Source organism: Lepidochelys kempii, chromosome 13 (assembly GCF_965140285.1).
Source record: "Lepidochelys kempii isolate rLepKem1 chromosome 13, rLepKem1.hap1, whole genome shotgun sequence".
Lineage (NCBI taxonomy): Eukaryota > Metazoa > Chordata > Testudines > Cheloniidae > Lepidochelys > Lepidochelys kempii.
Window position 1 is genome coordinate 2,041,333 of NC_136392.1, and position 18,238 is coordinate 2,059,570.

The following is an 18,238-nucleotide window of genomic DNA, read 5'->3' on the forward strand; positions in this document are numbered from 1 at the left end:
GTGTAATGTATCTAGAAGCTGCCAACCCTAACTTCTTTATGAAGGCCACTGCATTCTGGTATTGAGAGCTCTGTGAAAGATTCCATCCTGGTTTTCTGCAGCTCTTCAACAAGGTGCATTTAACAGGTGGAATTACTCCAACTGGCAACATTTCAAGGCTCCATGTCTCATTCACGAAGAAAAACATGCAGTGCATTAAACTCCAAGCTAGCACATAAAATAAATGTTTCCTTTATTTGCAAGATCCTGCATTTTCTCAAATACGTTACCTGTTCAAAAATTGTTTCTAACATTTATAAAACCAGATGGCTAGAATGTCTATGACTCTTACAAGCTATAAATGATGCCCATATATTGTATGGACTCTAGCATCTGTTAAGAAAACAGAGTTAGGTTTTTCACATATCCTACACATTTTTCCCCTATTACATGTCAATCTATTTCAAAGGACCATATCAGCTTCTTTCAGTGAAGTTCAGTCTTTTGTGCGTGAAGACAGTTTACTTTGTTGATGGGTTTTCAGATTTAGCTTGTGAGAAATGACAGCTGATAACCTTTTCCCTGACCTTGATTTTCTCCTAAAGTTTGCTTGAAATTGTTGCATCTCTACCAACATCTCAGGAACTGGAGGAGGAGTGACATTCTGCAGGTCAGCATACTGGATACAGTGATAGACCCTGGCCTGGACGAGACAAAAGAAGTCTTGTTTGGAAATTTTTAGAGGCTTTTTTTTGCACTTTCAGGCCTTGTTCTGTAGCAGTCGTAGAAGGAAAACAGGCAGCAGTAGCACAAAAAAATGACTGTACTGCGCCCCCCCCCCCCCCGGCCCCCATCAGCCTCCTGTTCAACATCCAAAAATTGCCTGCCTTCCTTTAGAACCTCTGCTCCATCCTAAGTCCTACCTGCCTCTACCCAACTTCTGTTCTTTTCACATTCCTATCATTTGCCTCCTTTCTGCTCCTGTCCATCTTACCATTTGTGCAAGATCCCTCTCCTCTGCAGTGCCTATATCTGAAACTATCTTTCCATTGTCAAGGACTAAAGACATCTCCCTCAGATATTCAGGCCCTGAGGGTGTAGCTTCCAGTGGAAAGACATTAACTTACCTGCTCTTTGTTGGTAACACAGGCTTTTACATCTGGGAGGAATTCAGATAAATGACGCCTCATTTTTTGCTTGTAGGAGGAGCCCAGGATCTCACTCTTCTGTGATAATTACAGTAAAAAGAAGGCAGTTTACTACATTTGTTTCCCTGTGCAAGATTCTCCCTCCAGCCCTCTGTACATTGTCCCTTTTAAACAGCATGTCAGACAACATCACTGGTTTCCTCACCAGCTTCCCCTTCTTTTCCCACTGGTGCCACTCGGCCTCAATTTGTTCATCCATATAACGGGTCAGTCGCTTCTCTTTCTGGATCATTTTTTTAAAGTTCAGATTAAAATCTAAGATTAGGTCTGATTTTCCTCGCAATAAATTCGTCAGCATGGAATGCTGCCTCCTCTCCTGGCTAAGCACATGCATAATGCTTCGAGTATCTCTGGGCACAAAGGCATAAGGAGAGGATTAAACTTCCACAGCAAACTAATAGCCTTTCCCCTCTTCCCTAATGCAGCAGAATGGAGCCCACCCTACTCATTGAACTAGGAAATATTTAAAGCAGATGCTGCATTTGGACTACGCAAAATAATTAGGATAAAATAAGAGAGGACTTGAACTGGAGCCTCTCTGGGTTTAGGAAAAGTCAGCATCGTTTCTCATTCGCCCCTCCCTGCCCTCTTATCTAACATTTTCTCAGCTCTCTGCAATTCCTAGTTCGTGGTGGGACTCAGCACTTCTACTTCTAACACTGGCTGCTCTCCCGAGGCCCAGCTCTGCCCTCACTACTCTCAGTGGTTTCAACCAGAGCTGATGGGTGTATGTGAGGACAGGACTAGACCTATGGAATTTAGTGTCCAGTCAGACAAAGAACAAATCTTCTCAGAGCAGCCCTAGAAACAGAGACATATCGAATGCTTTCGATAAGGCTCCATACATTTTTCTTGTGAATGGAACCCTTTGGGAATGGAAAAATTGATTGAATTTATCTCAAGTCTAAATATTACAGACCCCCAAAAGTCCAAGGCTATATGTCTACACTGCAGACCTTACTGCAGCACAGCTGTACCTGTTGTAAGGTCTCCCATGTATGCTGATGGGCAAGAGCTCACCTGTCAGCATAATTAAACCACCCCCAACAAGCAGCGGTAGATATATTGGCAGGAGACGCTCCACACCAGCACTTTTGTCGGTGAAACTTGTGTCAGTCAGGGGTGTGGTTTTACTGACAAAAATGCTAGTGTAAATATAGTCCAAGAGAGACAGCCCTAAAAATCCAACTTGGAACCATGGAGAAAGAGATTGAATACCTGCTGAACAGAGATTTATAACAAATCATGGCAGCTACTGGGTTTACCCCCCACCCTGCTGACAAAAAATGAATGAGTTAATCAGTTCCTTTAACCATCCCTGTCCATTATTTTGAGTTCAGATACAGACTGCACCAGCATACTGAAACCAGACGTGACAAAGACAGAGGCTATCGTATTTACCCTCCACACAAGAAAGGCATTTGCTTAAATGTGACTCTTCAAAGACGCATTCCAGTTCACTTACTCCCAGTGCGGGAACTTGCCCTCATTGAGCACTTTCAGGGTTTGAGTGGAACCAACCCTTCGGATTTCCGATGGCACCTTGGCTGGCCTCAGATACTGCAGCCCAACGTTCCACAATGACTGCCCAAAGGTCCCTGCCATTTAAACCAGCAGAAAAGAAAGGTCAGAATGAGGGCTGAATGGATAACCCAGACACAGCAATTAACAACTGCCTACAAGCAAACCTCTCACTCTTGTTTGCCTTTGGAATGACTGGCAATTCTCCTATCTCTGGAGAAACAAAGGTTTTTGCAAGTGAAGCCGATGATAAACACAGGACTTTATGGTCATCACTATGCTACAGATCCCTAGAGCTGGGTGGAAATGTATTGACAAAACATTTTTTCTTCAGAATATGCCAATTCATCAGAACTGAAGCTTTCCATGGAAACTTATTGGCTGCGACTAAAATTTCATCAGGAAGATTTCTCCAATCCAGGATGGAATTTCTGGTCAACATTTCCTTCATTTCCCTCAACAAATTAGATTGTTTTTTAAAAATTGACAAATTGGATTGAAATCTTCTTTTTCTCTTTTAAAGTAAAATTTACAGAAAAGGGGGAAATCCTAGAAATGGGAGTTGTATGGCATCATTTTTCTTAACTGCAATACTGTATGCAACTGGTGTTATTTCTACAACATGGAGGCTCCCAGTCGAGCCTTTACTAAAGACCAACTTTATCTTCCTAAGGGCTGTCACATACTTATCTTTAATGTTTTAGTAAGAAATAGCACTATGCCTGGGATGGCTTCAGGCAGCAGCTGGGCATTGCTAGCTCACCTACAGAGGTTCGTTCCCTCTAAGGCACCTGGCATTGGCCGCTGTCAGAAGACATGACACTGGGCTAGATGGATCTTTGATCTGACCCAGTTTGGCCGTTCTTATGTGCAATGTTCTCCCTGAAGATTTTCAGCTGGGTCCTGAGCCATGAGACAACTTCCTTGTAGTTTTAGTTTCACAGTCTTTGGTGAGAGTTGGCTGACACTTTCCGTTCTGCAGCACTTTCCTCACCTTATAACCAAAACGGCATTGATGGGCTCAGAATATTTCTAAGGATGTAGTTTTTTGGTGGGGTCAGCTGTGGTCCAATTTAGACTGAGCTGAGAGCCAGCCATCCTACCCAAATAAAAATCCGTTAGAGTTAACAAATTGCACTTAAGTTAGGAAGCCAGTTTTATCTAACAAGACAGCAAAAGTGACACATCTATTTGTCTCTTCTGTCTCATAACCAAGGTGGATGTCTAGAAAACACCAGCTGGTATGAATGGCTTTAGCATTCCAAACCATTGTACCTATGTGCCTGCCTGAGAGCATCCAGAGTTTGACGTTGCAGTCATAGCTAGACGTGACAATTAGTCTGAGCTTTTCCACATACACAATGTGGGAGACGTTCTTCAGATGACCCCTCCAAGAGTTTAGAAGATCTGGGGGGATAAGGGTGGTACTCCAGCCATCCAGGACCTGCAGAACAGATGACATGAGAAATTAATTTGTGAAGATGCTCACTTGGGAGGTCAACAGCTTTGTTTAAACATGACACAAACCTTTATAACCGATAAATAATCTCCACACCTTATCTCAGCTATTTTTATGGCAGTTATCACCATGGTATTTAAATACCATGAGAACGTAATCTACCAAGAAACAAACTTTTATCCCTTCAGGTTTGTGGACAGCAATGATAATGGTATAAAGCTAGACATAAGAACGGCCATACTGGGTCAGACCAAAGGTCCATCCAGCCCAGTATCCTGTCTACCGACAGTGGCCAATGCCAGGTGCCCCAGAGGGAGTGAACCTAACAGGTAATGATCTAGTGATCTCTCTCCTGCCATCCATCTCCACCCTCTGACAAACAGAGGCTGGGGAAACCATTCCTTACCCATGCTGGCTAATAGCCACTAATGGACTTAACCTCCATGAATTTATCCAGTTCTCTTTTAAACCCTGTTATAGTCCTAGCCTTCACAACCTCCTCAGGCAAAGAGTTCCACAGGTTGACTGTGCACTGAGTGAAGAAGAACTTCCTTTTATTTGTTTTAAACTTGGTGCCCATTAATTTCATTCGGTGGCCCCTAGTTCTTATATTATGGGAACAAGTAAATAACTTTTTCTTTTTCACTTTCTCCACACCACTCATGATTTTATAGACCTCGATCATATCCCCACTTAATCTCCTCTTTTCCAAGCTGAAAAGTCCTAGCCTCTTTAATCTCTCCTCATATGAGACCCGTTCCAAACCCCTAATCATTTTAGTTGCCCTTTTCTGAACCTTTGCTAATGCCAGTATATCTTTTTTGAGATGCAGTGACCACATCTGTATGCAGTATTCAAGATGTGGGCATACCATGGATTTATATAAGGGCAATAAGATATTCTCAGTCTTATTCTCTATCCCTTTTTTAATGATTGCTAACATCCCATTTGCTTTTTTGACTGCCGCTGCACACTGCGTGGACATCTTCAGAGAACTATCCACGATTACTCCAAGATCTTTCTCCTGATTAGCTGTAACTAAATTAGCCCCCATCATATTGTATGTATGGTTGGGGTTATTTTTTCCTATGTGCATTACTTTACATTTATCCACATTACATTTCATTTGCCATTTTGTTGCCCAATTACTTAGTTTTGTGAGATTTTTTTGAAGTTCTTCACAGCCTGCTTTGGTCTTAACTATCTTGAGCAGTTTAGTATTCATCTGCAAACTTTGCCACCTCTCTGTTTACCTCTTTCTATAGGGTTCTATAGTTCTGACACCTTTTTGACCATAATCTGTAACTATCTTGATAGCGGTATGCATCAGCTGGCCAGGTCTTCCTTTTGTATCCCAGTTCCACTGGGTATCTCCTAATGGGTTGTATCCAGTACAATACTAGGGAGTCTACAAAGTCAGGATCCTCTTGGCCCATATTTCTCAATTCAAAGAAGGCAAGTATATTTGTTTTTCCCCTCTTGCTATGAAATCACATCTCGCTGAGCCAGGAAGGGCTGAAGAACCTCCTCCCTTCCTCACTGAGGTGGTGTCAATTTAGTGCAGGTCACCTCCAAGGGTGAGGAGAAAGGTATGTTTTCCTAATGTCACTCCAAAAAGAGAAATAATCCTGGTATTTATTTTGAAAATAATGTCATGCATCAGCACATCCAGTGATACCTTCCCAAAAGCAATGAGACCAATCCACATAGCTTAATTAATCTACCAAATATTTCAAGAGGTGGTCACTGTGACGCTGGCAGGCCAAGTGCCAGCTCACACCAAGGCCCCTAGGCCTCACAGTACGATGACAAATGCACGGCTGGAAGCCAGTCTGACTCACCTGTGTGTTAGTATTGTTAAAACAGGTATCAGATTAAGAAAAATGGGTTTAGAATTTATTAAATGCTTGTGAGTTGCTGCCTGCATTAATCTCACTTCTAATGTCTGTATCCCAGGTTATAAGATAGCATATAAGCGTTTACTCTGAAAGTGTAAACCTCACAGTCAGAAGAGAAGCCTTACCAAGTGTGAAATACTAGTTTTCCACAAGGGGTGTCATCTCCTGCCCAGCAAAAGAAGAACCACAGACATCAGACACGCCATTGTGGAAAATCCGGGGACAGAAGACTTTGCTAATTGCTCCCCTCCCACTCACAAAGAGGAGACATGCACAAGCACTCGTCCCACCAGCTTGAACTCTGGGAGGAAGGCAATAAAAATCCACCATGAAGAAACTGATATCTCTATGCTGCTTGAACAATAAGGGGCAAAGATTTCTAAGCATAAGCAAGGGATCCCCAGCTGTTTGCCCTGGGTTAACCCTAAAGGGCTTATAGAGCTTGCATATTACAACAGCTTCTATTACCTTTTGGAACTTAAGACTAACTCATTCGTATGTGTTTATCTGCTTTAACTTTGTAAAGAACTCATTTCTTTTTCTTAGTTAATAAATCTTTAGTTAATTTATTATAGGATTGGCTACAAGCATTGTCTTTGGTGTAGGATCTAAGGTGTAGCTGATCTGGGGTAAGTGATTGGTCCTTTGGGACTGGGAAGTTGTAATTTTTGGTGTAAGGGAGCATCTATCACACAAAGGCAAGTTTACTGGGTGGCAAGATAGATAGGAGTACCCAAGGGGACTGTCTGTGACTCCATGTTAAGCCTGTTATAAGTGCTTGAGGAGTTCACACTTGATCCTTTGTTGGTGAAATCTAAGTATAGAACTCTCAACCAGTTTGGGATTTGTGCCCTGCTGCTACGCAGTCTGACCTGAGGCTGGTATTCATGCTTGAGTGCCACTCCAGACAGCTTGACAGTCAGACTTCCAATAAGCTTCTAAAAATGCGTGGGCAATATTTGTGGATATAGGGTGGGATTTTCGAAAGCACCTACATGATTTAGGAGCACAAGTCCCATTTATCATGCAGAGACATCTTAGAGGCCTGCAGAAAATTCAGTTCACTACAGAAAACTCTTGAAATGCCAACCCCACCCTGAATGTGATGAGAAGAGTTTAAGGAAACAAGGCTATGCTACTGCTAATTAATATAATGTATAAACTCTTTACAGCACAGATTCTGAAATGCACTACCTCATTAGTTTCCACAGATGGATTTTTTCCGGCAGGAACTCTGCAATATTTTGGGATTAGGTCACGAAACACGTTCTCATTTCTATGAGAGGTTTCTGTCTTTCCTGCCCTGGAAACTTTCTTTACCTCTTTTGATTTGCAATAATTCTCGATATCCCAGATCTAAGGAGAGACTTTGTTAGTAATTTTTTAATTTTCATTTACAGAAACACCATGTTGCACATTCCCCTGAAACTGGCTAGGAAGTGACCAGTCACAATGCTCCCATTCACCATAATATGAGTGATGCATATAACTCACCCCCCAGTTTTCATTCTTGTGACATCTCTAGGGACTAAAGATAGTCCCATTTGCTCTGCAGCTTTGTTCATTCATTCACTGGGTTTTAAATTAAGGTCTCAAGTTTTCACACAGCTCATTACTTTCCCAGCCTTTCAAATGGAACAAGCTGTTTGGTCTGTTTTGAACAGCAGACAAGTTACAAATCCTATGACTTTATTCCTTATCTTCAGAGTCAGACTCTCAAAGAGGCTGTTTCTCAGATATCATAAAACAATCACCTTAATATAGCCTAGGGAATCTCCAGTCAACAAGATGAAGTCCTCTGGATCCGTGGACATGGTACCGACTACTGCATTTACATCATCACCATGTACTGCCTGAAATTTGCCCAACATCCCCCCTTCACTACTGACTGACCAGGCATAGATGTAGCCACCTGCAGAGCTGGTTAGCAGAATGGCTGTGTCAGGGGACTGCTCACGTGTCTCCAGGAAAAGTATCTGCAAAAGAGAAAGCCATAGCAACACGTTCCCTGTCCACTCTCACATCCACTCTGATTGCTGGGTAGGTCAAAGAGAAATGTAGATGTCTAACCTTTTCCACAGCAGCTGGGAGGCCCTTCAACTCTTCCTGCCAATTTGGATAGTTTTGTTTTTGGTTGCTGGTTTCAGCAGTATCTTGGTCTTTGGGAGAATCACTGTCTCTGTCAGTATTTTCCCCTCCTGGAGGCTTTGCCTACAGAATCAAAAACACCACCACATACCTATAGCCAGGCCTTTCACCGGAGGCTGATTAGGTTCTGCTCTTCTTGACAGCAGTCTCTGCAGGGTGGTAAGACATGACAGTGATTTTTTGAGGGGCCAATATTTCTTTCAACCTTAACTACAAGAAGTTCTCGTTATAAGGCCAAGTCATGAGACCCCCTTACAGAGGTGAGTAAGGGCCAAAAGAAGCAGAGAGCTGTGTAAGAACCATGCAGTGGCAGCAGGGGGTGGGTGGGGAGTGAAAAGAAGCAAGAGTACCAGGAAACCACCTTGAATTTTTACCATTTGCTGTTTATGGTGTGGTTCACTGTGTAAAAGACAACAATGCTTACGCTGTGACATGTCTTCACCCCAGCTTGGAACAAGCCAGAGCTTGTTGTGGGTTTAGCCTAAAGCACAAGAGCCTTCACAGAACCATACCTGCTGTGCTTTAGCTTGATCCCGTTGCTTTTCTCTGGACTGTCTTATAACAGATGGAGCAGGAGCCAAATTTCTGCCTTGGCCAAAAAAGGAAACCGAAGGCTTCCCAGTCGCTGAAAGCCTAGTTGAGGCGTTAGTCCTCGAGCCTGCCCAACTCTTTTTCCCAGATTCAGCATAACCGCTCAGCTTTATGGATACTGATGGTTTCTTTGGGATGTTTCCTCTGCTGGGATCTTCCTTACTCTCAGTAAACACCTAAGCAATGGGAACAAAAATTGCATTCAGGGTGAAACTGTCCCTAGAGACTTTTCCCATCTTCCTTCTTCAAACTGCTACATCCCATCCCACCTGCTGGGCTGCATGACTGAAGCAGCAATGGGTTCTTCACTTGCAAAGCAGACCCAGCCATTCTGGCCAGCAACATCACTTTTCTGCTGCAGTAGCTTAAGGAGAAGTAGAATCCCTGTTTCTATTGAGAAGTAGCTGCCAGTGGGACTAAATTAGGGTCTGATCTTTCTCCCATTCATAACTTCTGTGACTTCAGTGAGAGAAGGATGAGCCTTTAACATGTGGAACAGATACCAATGCAATATATTTTCAATACAAGATCTGAGGGTTCATAGTGGTCAAAGCTTCCCACAATCCAGCCTTGTAAAGCATTGGAACAAAAGGAGGGGGGAGAAAAATTGTTGTTCTTAACCTCTGAGGATAGGACAAGAAGCAATGGGCTTAAATTGCAGCAAGGGTGGTTTAGGTTGGACATCAGGAAAAACTTCCTACCTGTCAGAGTGGTTAAGCACTGGAATAAATTGCCCAGGGAGGTTGTGGAATCTCCATCATTGGGGATTTTTAAGAGCAGGCTGGACAAGCACCTGTCAGGAATGGTCTAGATAATACTTAGTCCTGCCATGAGTGCAGGGGACTGGACTAGATGACCTCTCCAGGTCCCTTCCAGTCCTATGAAAACATGCTGCATCTTACAAAGCACACCACAGATCTATGCTGTCCCCCAGTGTGCAGATGCTAGCTCTGTTCTGTAAGAGCTAAACCAGAATTCTGGGCACTGACATGCGGATGAAACATCAAGTGACTCTTCATGCTCCACAATTTCAATCTGTTCCAGTGATAGGACAGCTGCTGTTTCAGCTGAGATGAGCGTGCTCTGATGTGGACAAGCACAGACTTGTTCTGTGCCTCAACCAACTAGAGACCAAGAGACTGATTAAAAACACAATTGACTGTACTTTAACTATCTTGTTTCCGATTGGCTGGAGTATTATTAATATTCATAATTTTATTTGGATAACTTCTCTATCACTCCCAACTTAGTGTGTAGAGGATCCATCTTGTGTCCAATAGCACAAAACAACTGTAAAATTCATCAGATCTCCAGGTCCCCATTCAGGAAATGGAAGAGCGGGGACGTTATAAATCAGGATTGCAGAACGTTCGTAGAACTAAAGGCACACAGCCTGGCTCCAGCTATCATCCGTACCTAATTTTGATGAGCAACAAATTAAACTTTTTTTTTAAATAAAATAATATAATATATTTTCTAACTGTAAATCATAACAGCACAAGAACGGCCATACTGGGTCAGACCAATGGTCCTTCTAGCCCACTATCCTGTCTTCCAACAGTGGGCAATGCCAGGTGCTTCAGAGGGAATGAACAGAACAGGGCAATTTATCTAGTGATCCATCCCCTGTCCTCCAGGCCCAGCTTCTGGTAGTCAGAGGATTAGAGACACCCAGATCATGGGGCTGTGTCCCTGACCATCTTGGCAAATAGCCATTGATGGACCTATCCTCCATGAACTTATCCATGAACAGACTGGCTGAGACCTTGGGATTTGCCTTCCTCTGCAATTTGGGCCATGGGTCACTTGCAGATTTAAACTAGTGTAAATGGTGGGTCCTCTGTAACTTGAAGTCTTTAAATCATGATTTGAGGACTTCAGTACCTCAGCCAGAAGCTATGGCTCTATTTCAGGAGTGGGTGGGTGAGGCCCGCAATGCACAGGTCAGACTAGATGATCATGATCCTTCTGGCTTTAAAGTCTATAATGCTTTTTGAACCCAGTTATACTTTTGGCCTTCACAACATCCTGTTAATGACTTCCACAGGTTAAGCTGGACAAGCTGACCCTGTTATAATGTAGTGCACGCATCCCCTCAATTTAACAGTAATTGGAAGGCATCTTTAACATACTGCAGCACTGAATTGTGTAGGAAACAGAGCTGGGCAGCTGTTCTTGAACTTACCCTGTTTGGCTTAAGGGTCAAAGGACTCTGGGATGCGTTAAACCTGCAGACTGCCTGTCCCGAGTCTGTACTCCAGATCACTACATCTCCATCGCAGGAGGCAGTAGCCAAGAGTTGACTGTTGTATTTGGCTATAGATAAGATGTCCTCTGAGTGGTAGGATTTCCAGTGTTTGTATTCAATTACCTCATTTTCTTTCACATCTCTGGTAAGCAAGATCAAACAGTCATCCAGGAAGAACAGTGTATTTAATAAAAAGAAAAGGAGTACTAGTGGCACCTTAGAGACTAAACAATTTATTTAAGCTTTTGTACATCCGATGAAGTGAGCTTTAGCTCACGAAAGCTTAAATAAATTGGTTAGTCTCTAAGGTGCCACAAGTCCTCCTTTTCTTTTTGCGAATACAGACTAACATGGCGGTTACTCTGAAACCAGTGTATTTAATGAAGTTAGAAGGAAGTGGACTGTAAAGTACAACAAATCCCTCTCCAGACCATAATCTACTTCACCTTTTAGGTATTGGTATGTTTAAGGAAACATTTGGTACACAGCAGGGTTAGAGATAACGAGCCAGCAATGGGAACCAAGGAAATACATTTTTACATTGGATCGTGTAACCCCTGCCCACTTCCTACTTACAGGTACCATGTAACTCTTTTACTCCACCCAGTCACATATATCTTCAGATTGATATACAGAATTCCACTGATCTACAGGAAAGACACAGACACAATGCTAAGTTATAACTAGTAATTGCCTGGAAAACATCTGCTCACATATGCAAAATCCACACTTCCCCCATTTGTGCAAAATTTGCACAAATCAGATAATTGTGCACCAAATTACCCATCACTGCTGTCACACTTGGTCAAACTACATGTAGGAAGGCAGGTTTTATATGCACAATGGATGCCTCTGCAACGTTTGCAGGGTTTTTACAGACAGTTTGATAGTCTGGCCCTAAAAGGGCCCCTTTTCCAAGTAAAATTGTTACTGGTATTTCAGTCTGTCAGTCTTCTCCCACTTACTTATCCTAGGAGATAAAACACTATGGTAGCACCACCCTCTGCTCCCTGGCAAGCTGAATCAAGGATAATGAAACGGTGTTTCTACTCCAGGCTGGAGCAGAGGAGAGATGGACGTGACAAGCGCTGATAAAACACATCTCTCTCCTTTCATGCGGTGCTGACCTCCGTTTTATCCAAGTAAGGCATCTCAAGCAGACAGGCCCCATTGTTGAAGTTCCAGAATTTGATTGTCCCATCTTTCAAAGCAGTGATGAGGCGTCTCTCCGGCCCATCAAAAGCCATTGCTGTTATTTCAGTGTGCTTGCCCTCCGAGGTCATAAACTGCATCATCTTTTGCCCAGTCATGATATCCCAGACTCTGACCATCCCACGATGGCAACCACTCACCACCTGCACAGACCACCATGAAGAAGTACATATTGTCAATCTATCAAGTTCTCAGCATTTCAAGGTCATAAGATATAAAGGAGGGGAGCAGATCAGTGCATTAGACATTGATATGTCATTACGGCAGTTTATTAGTGACCACAGATATTAAGGCAGTTTATAATCCTGGCACTCACCTGTTTGAAGTTCCTGTTATACAGGGCTGTACATAGCGGCTGGTCATGGGACGTGACTTCTGAGTTAATGGTTTCCATGAATTCTAAATCTCCATAGAAAATTCCAATCTGGATTGAAATAGATTTAAAAAACCATAAACTGCAGAAACAAACATTTCTGCAAAAAGAACCATCAGGATTTGAATAAAAGATGAATTATATGAATCAGAGCTGCCACCTCTAGGCAGTGAATGGAACATAGACTAAAGGTATCTACATGCTTCAAGAACAGGGAAACCATCAGCAAAGATAGCCCCCCAATATTACTATACCCCCCAAAGAAAAATAAACCAGGACCTCAAGAACATCTGCACTGCTGTGTTACTGATACCAAAGTGCCACTTTCCTCCATTGAAATACCCAGACTATAATGTTTTTTCAGGATGGCCATCCTCCTGCAGATACACTGGAAGGAACGTTCGGTTACATCCAGCTATTCCTTCTTCTAGGGGGGGATATCTGGAACTGATGTCAGAGCATCAGTTGGCCTGCAGAGCCCTGCGTGGATACAAAATTTGTAACCATGTCTGATCTGCAATCCTCAAAGATGGTCCACATATACCCAGGGATATACGCAGATCTGCAGGGCTCCAGATATAGAATTTGGATCCGCGTCCATCCCCAGACACGGTCAGTGAATATCTGCATCTCTATTCCAAACCGCCTACTGAATAAAAATCCAGCATTTACTAATACCGCCACCATGTATCACTGACAGCATTTAGCACTTTATGTCATCAAAGCACTATAAAAACACTTATGGGCAGGACCTTGCAAAGTGCTGTGCTCATGCAGTTCCCATTGACTTCAGTAGGAACTAATGGCACCCTGTGGAAAGCACTCAGGACTCTGCAGGATCAGACCTCAACAGAGGGCCAAACCCTGCTCCCCTGACGAACGTGAGCAGTCCCACTGATGCTCTGTTCACTTGAGCAAGATGAGAATTTCAGTCAAAATCTTGTTTACAATATCCCTGTGAGGTAGCTAGAGAGTACCACTGTCCCAGTTTTGCAGTACAGAGAATGAAGTTAGTTGACCTCCACTTGGCCACAAAGCATGCCAGTTGCAGAAACGAAACTAAAAAGTACATGCTCCTGAGTTTGTCTCCACTAGGCCATGCTGTGTCTCAGTGGGTGGACATTCACCTCAGGCACAAGGCCCCATGAAGGACTGGTTGGGATTTTTTGATGGTTTTTCAACAGAAATGTCAATTTGGTGAAACACAACCTGCTGATGAAACGGGGTCTGCTTCAGCAAGTTTCCCCCTTCAACAAAACGTAGAGGAAAAAAAACTTTGAAAAATAGTTGGAACATTTCATTTTAACATTTTCAAAAAGAAAAATACTGGTTCTGCGGTTCAAAACAACTTCTCATTTTGAAACTTAAGCGAGACGGACTGAAAAAGTTTAAAAAAAAAGAAAAAAAGGGCCAAAATCAGACATCTCAAAATTATCAAAACAAAAAAACATTTCAATTGACCCCAACCAAGAGCTTACACGACGTCTGTTCGAGCCGGGAGGCGTGATTCCTTGCTGGTGTACAAAAACCTGCCCTGGTTCTGCTCCAAAGCCAGGACAGCACAGACAGCAACTCCGGTTCCCTGGGTTTGTACTTGAGCCGCTAGCCCCCACAACACCTCCAACCACACCGCTATGTTTGGGTGCTCGCTTGAGCAGAACTAGCTCAGGTATGTCGATGCCAGACCTCCCGGCTCAAACAGGGATGTGCTTTCCGGTTTTTTTCATTTGTGAACAGTCAAGATTTCAATCTTCCATTCCCATGCTGATGGTAACATTTTCAAACTCTCAAAACCATTTGCAGGTTGGGAAAGACATTTCCTACCCAGCCCCAGTCCCATGTAAGCCCTAAAGATTTAAACGGTGCATAAGCCTTGAGTTGGCCCTTTGCACAAGAGTGAATTTAAATCAACAAGACTAAGTCTTTGAACTTCAGTCAAAAATTAATCCCTCACTGATGTCTGCGAGAAAGATGAGCAAAGAAAGGAGAAAAAATATGTTTTTTCCTTTTGTGAAAGAAAAGGGTACATTATGTCTTCTGTTAAATGGTAAAATAACTAACTCACCTTGAAGGTGGTGCAGATAAGCATATTGTTTAACTCGCTGTAATAGGCATCAACAATCGGGCAATTTCCTAACGAGATAGTCCTGCCAGGAATGGACTGGAGACAAAAGTGATCAAGCAAATCCCAAACACGGATATTCTGAAGGATGCAGGAAAGAAACCAGAAGTCAAAGGGATTAAGGCATTTGTGAAGCACATTAGAGAGTTCATGCTGTTTGGCAGTTCAACCCAGAGGAAATACACTTTTCCCATACGTTCAGGCCAATATCCAAACATATGCACAATCCCAATGTAAGGTTTCGTTCACTGCAATAGCCCAGGAATGGAGGCAAAGGACCTACCAGATAGACACCGCCTTCCCCAAGGAAACCAAATATCAACATTCTCCAGGAAATTTTTGTTTTGCTTGCAGAATTCCAGAGAAGGTAGCATTAAAGTATGAAGCTGCACTAGCTTTAAATTACAATACAAGCTATATGAATGGAATGCTTAGGGGGGTTGGTTCAAACCCACAACCTACAAGGAGATTCAAAGCTAAAGCTAAAATCTTAATATTTTAGCCTTTTCTACTGCCCTTGTTCTTCCTCCCACCAATGTTAGTGAGCTGAGCACAACAGACAAGGATACAATAACAAAGGCTCTTTGTACCCGACATCTGCTCAAGATGGAGCTACAAACAAAGGTGGAATGGCATCACTGAAGATGGCCAGGGACTGAGCAGTGTTACTGATTTGCTCTGGGTTTTGATGGGGTTAAGACAAACAGGGCCAGAGGAAGGCAAGGAGGAGCAAACTGCATTTTCATGTTTTGGGAGCCCCTAACTAAACAGATGTGGGAGCTTCCCAGGCTCCTGGCAGCTATAATATTTGACTAACTGATTCTGGTGCCCCTCGGTACCCTGCACCTGGCCCACAGAGGATGCAAAGATGTAGTTTTCTATTCAGCCAAGCTAGTTTCACCAACGTTTAACCTCTTTTTGAAGAGCACGTACTAATTACACCAAAGGCTCCTCTCTCCTGATCCCACGTCTAGCACTAAAGAATCTCTCTCAAACCTAATACAAATCCAGCTGGTCATTCAGGCACAGCTCCTGCACACATCATACCCACAGAAGTGTCATCTAGTAAGTTCTACTGATATTTAGAGGACGATGCTTTCCCATTGCCCGAGCACAGAAATATACGGCTGCAAATGCAACAAGCCATTTTTCCTTTAATCCGGACTTTGTACTTTGTCTTTGGAGATGCTGAGGATGGTGTTTCTCTTTCCATTGACTATGATGTGAGTCACAGCAGTAACGTGGCCTTTCATCAGCGTTATGGGGCTGTTGGTAACAAATGGATTCCATATTCTAACCAGTGGATCCAATCCCCCGGTCACTAATGTAAAGAAAATACATTTTAGTTACAAAAGAAGGCAAGGACGTACCTAACTTCTCCAGCATCCCATGAAGGAAACACTGGAACAGGACATCAGAAGACGCTTAGGCCCAAACCTAACCTGTCTCCTTGTTCGAATTCAAAGTAATTACCACACTTGACACACAGAGGAGAAAACCTAGGACCATGAGATGAGTAATAGGGGGTGAAGCACAGATTGGGAGAGTTCACTGTATCCAAACAGTGTGTGTTCTTCCACAATCTCCAATGGATAGTTATTTTAAAATAGGTTTTTTTCCTACATGTGCTATAAATCTTAAATAAGGCCAAGCCTGTGTGTCGTCACTAAGTCTCCTATTTCTAGTCTGAAATATTACAGCATTCTAAAACTGGCTTAGAGAGCGACAGATTCCACCAGAGAAACACAGTGTCACATGCTTTAGTCTGCAATGCAAGTACACGTAAAGGGATTCAGATGTCAGGTGTCTCACATTTCTCTACGGATGATGACGTAGGGAATTTGTATTGATTTTTTTTGCTGATTGATAGCTTCACTGAAAAATTTACTCAGGCCACTAAGAGCAGGAGGCAGAAGAAAAATCTCATTGCCCATGCTCCACTTAACCCCTATTTTGAGGGTTTCAGTGGGATTGAAATGGAATACCATATAGGCCGTGTGCTGGCTTTTACATGAGGTAAATTTCACACATACAGAATACAATCAACCTATGGAACTCCTGCCAGGAGATGATGTGAAGGACAAATCTATAACCGGGTTCAGAAAAGAACTAGATAAGTTCCTGGAGGATAGGTCCATCAATGGCTATTAGCCCACGTGGTCAGAGATAGAACCCCATGATCTGAGAGTCCCAAACTCCACCATTATGATGAGGCCACTGCCATTAAAGTAACCAGAAAGAAAAGGAGTACTTGTGGCACCTTAGAGACTAACCAATTTATTGTGAGCAATTTAATGTGCTCACGAAAGCTTATGCTCTAATAAATTGGTTAGTCTCTAAGGTGCCACAAGTACTCCTTTTCTTTTTGCGAATACAGACTAACACGGCTGTTACTCTGAAACCTGTCATTAAAGTAACCAGTTTCTGCTTGTCCCCTACATGGCTGCTTAAGACACGGCTCTCTGTATTTGAACTCATACTCTTTCCCAACACTTGCCTTTTTATCAAAGCTTTCAACACAGCAACTATAGATGGAGTGCAGAGATCAGTGGGGTGAAAAATGGGCTTTGATGATGGTGACTTACCAAGCACGTTCATCTCAGGTGAATAATCGAAGCAGAGAATGCCTTTCTTTAAAGCAATCGTTGATGATCTAGAACAGAGAAAATAAAATGAACAGACTTTTGCAAGAACCACAGCTGGCCCTTTTAAAACATATTCCAGATTTGGTGGGCAAGGCTGTGGAAAATACATCACTTGTGTGAAGGACACTTTATGCTGATTAAACAGGGGACCTCCTGCATAGGTGGGGTGGTCAGAAAAGGGGGAAATACAGACAGAAGCATGGAGAACCAGAAGGAACAGCAAGAGAGCTCTATAAAATTAGCGAAACTCTGTAACCTGCCCTACAATGAGCTCAAACTGAAGCCCCCGATCCAAAACATCCCCAAACTTTGGAAAAGACCCCCTCCGAAGGGTGTAGCTCAGACCCATCTCTAAGAAGAAACGATTAAGGAAGAGAAGGGGCCAGGGCTGGCCTTCAGCACAAGCAGAACAAGGGACTGTTTGGGTCTCCACATCCCATACAAGTTCCATAACTTACGACTGTCACCAGCAGGAGCCCAGGGGGGAAATACTGCAGGCCCTTTCACCCTCTGCGAGAATAGGACAGGAAGGGGAGGCAGACTCACTTCCCGACTGCTAGGGCCTCTTGCATTGGGCTTCTACATATGGTTAGGGTGACCAAGCAGAAAAGAAGTTGCAAAGAGAGAGGAAGAGCAGGGTGAAAACTCAAGGCGGAGAAGTGCTATGTCGGGGGGAGAAAAAGAGAAGTTAACCAGGAGAGGCAGGATCACAGAGAACGTGCCCCTTGGTGGCTGGCAAAGAGGAAATGCAACAGCATTCATATAAAGAGAAGAAATGGAGCAGCCTGTAAGGAAGGAGCTGAACACAACCATCCCCGAACCCATTCTTATGGG

At 43.2% G+C, this 18,238-nt stretch overlaps 1 protein-coding gene across 1 annotated transcript in view; it reads right to left on the reverse strand.

Annotated features, from left to right (window-relative positions):
- Positions 1-178: 178 nt before the first annotated feature.
- EFCAB8 (EF-hand calcium binding domain 8) overlaps positions 179-18,238 on the reverse strand; it is a 37,948-nt gene continuing 19,888 nt past the window's right edge. The window contains exons 12-27 of the mRNA XM_073308876.2: positions 17,345-17,412; positions 15,932-16,080; positions 14,703-14,840; positions 12,581-12,688; positions 12,180-12,407; positions 11,629-11,699; positions 10,990-11,194; positions 8,726-8,980; positions 8,136-8,276; positions 7,820-8,041; positions 7,260-7,421; positions 3,984-4,152; positions 2,653-2,785; positions 1,333-1,537; positions 1,107-1,205; positions 179-682 (exon numbers count right to left, since the gene is read on the reverse strand). Coding sequence (XP_073164977.1) covers positions 476-682; positions 1,107-1,205; positions 1,333-1,537; positions 2,653-2,785; positions 3,984-4,152; positions 7,260-7,421; positions 7,820-8,041; positions 8,136-8,276; positions 8,726-8,980; positions 10,990-11,194; positions 11,629-11,699; positions 12,180-12,407; positions 12,581-12,688; positions 14,703-14,840; positions 15,932-16,080; positions 17,345-17,412 — 2,560 coding nt within the window. The 3' untranslated portion in view covers positions 179-475. The remainder of the gene's footprint in view (positions 683-1,106; positions 1,206-1,332; positions 1,538-2,652; positions 2,786-3,983; positions 4,153-7,259; positions 7,422-7,819; positions 8,042-8,135; positions 8,277-8,725; positions 8,981-10,989; positions 11,195-11,628; positions 11,700-12,179; positions 12,408-12,580; positions 12,689-14,702; positions 14,841-15,931; positions 16,081-17,344; positions 17,413-18,238) is intronic.